A 1,419-nucleotide genomic window follows, 5' to 3' on the forward strand; every position below is an offset into this window, starting at 1 on the left:
GTTTCTTGTCTTCACAGAAATTTCCAAATACGTACCAGGATTAATTTGAAGCAGAAGCACCAGCTCAGGGCTCAGCTCCAAAAAATGCAGAAGAACATAGATGCCCAAGGAGAACAAGCCAGGTACAAGATTTCCCAAAAACAAGCTCTATAAATTGGCCCAGATATATAAAGCTAACTTCTACCATAGAAAGAATCTGTCCTTCCATTCTGGGATTTTTGTGGTTCTTGTTGTTCATTCTCATCTTCAGATCAATTATCCATATTGAATCCATGACTGAGAATAATCTCACCACAGTAACAGAGTTCATTCTCATGGGCTTCACTGACAACCACATGTTGGAGATTCCCCTCTTCCTAATGTTTCTCATCTTCTATATCATCACCCTTCTGGGGAATGTGGGAATGATCATTCTGATCCAAGTGGATATCCAGCTCCACACCCCCATGTACTTCTTCCTGAGCCATCTCTCCCAGCTGGATGCCTGCTATGCCTCGGTGGTCACCCCTCAGATCCTGGCCACACTGGCCACTGGCAAGACGGTCATCTCCTTTGGCCAATGTGCTACCCAGTTCTTTTTCTTCACCACCTGTGCCGGCACGGAGTGTTTCCTGCTGGCAGTGATGGCCTATGACCGCTATGTCGCTATCAGCAACCCACTGCTCTACACTGTAGCCATGAATCCCAGAATCTGCTGGAGTTTGGTGGTGGGAGCTTATATCTGTGGGATGTCAGGGGCAATCCTGCGTACTGCATGCACCTTCACCCTCTCCTTCTGTGACCACAATCAGATCAACTTCTTCTTCTGTGACCTCCCACCCCTACTAAAACTCAGCTGCAGTGACACAACAAACACTGAAATTGTCATTGTCTTCTTTGGCAACTTTGTGATCTTGGCCAATGCCTTGGTCATTCTGATATCCTACCTGTTCATCATCAAGGCCATTCTGAAGGTGAAGTCTCCAGGTGGCAAGGCCAAGACTTTCTCCACATGTGTCTCCCACCTCACTGCTGTGGCCCTTTTCTTTGGGACTCTCATCTTCATGTATCTGCGGAGTGGCTCAGGCAAGTCCTTGGAGGAAGACAAGGTCGTGTCTGTCTTCTACACTGTGGTCATCCCCATGCTAAATCCTCTGATCTATAGCCTAAGAAACAAGGATGTGAAAGCAGCCTTCAGAAAGATCACTGGTAAACTCCAGGTGTTCCAGAGTGTGTAGATATGAGTGACAGGACATCTCCTCTTGGTCTATTTTCTTCCCATATCAATAGATCCTCAGAGGTACGAACACTATATGCAAATCAGACCCACAAATAGAAGATAGATGGGTATCAGCGGGCAGGTTAAAAAAAAAAAAACCTGCAAATATGCTAAAACTCATTTCCAGCAATCCCATGATGCTTTTTTCTCCTCCCCCTCTC

General features: G+C 46.1%; 1 protein-coding gene across 1 annotated transcript; it reads left to right on the forward strand.

Moving 5' to 3' along the window:
- Nucleotides 1-272: 272 nt before the first annotated feature.
- On the forward strand, nt 273-1,217 carry LOC123950007 (olfactory receptor 9I1). Its single transcript, XM_046017823.1, has one exon. It carries the CDS (start codon nt 273-275, stop codon nt 1,215-1,217), a length of 945 nt encoding a protein of 314 aa, XP_045873779.1.
- Nucleotides 1,218-1,419: the final 202 nt, after the last annotated feature.

The sequence above is a fragment of the Meles meles genome, chromosome 8, assembly GCF_922984935.1.
Source record: "Meles meles chromosome 8, mMelMel3.1 paternal haplotype, whole genome shotgun sequence".
NCBI classification, from domain to species: Eukaryota; Metazoa; Chordata; class Mammalia; order Carnivora; family Mustelidae; genus Meles; species Meles meles.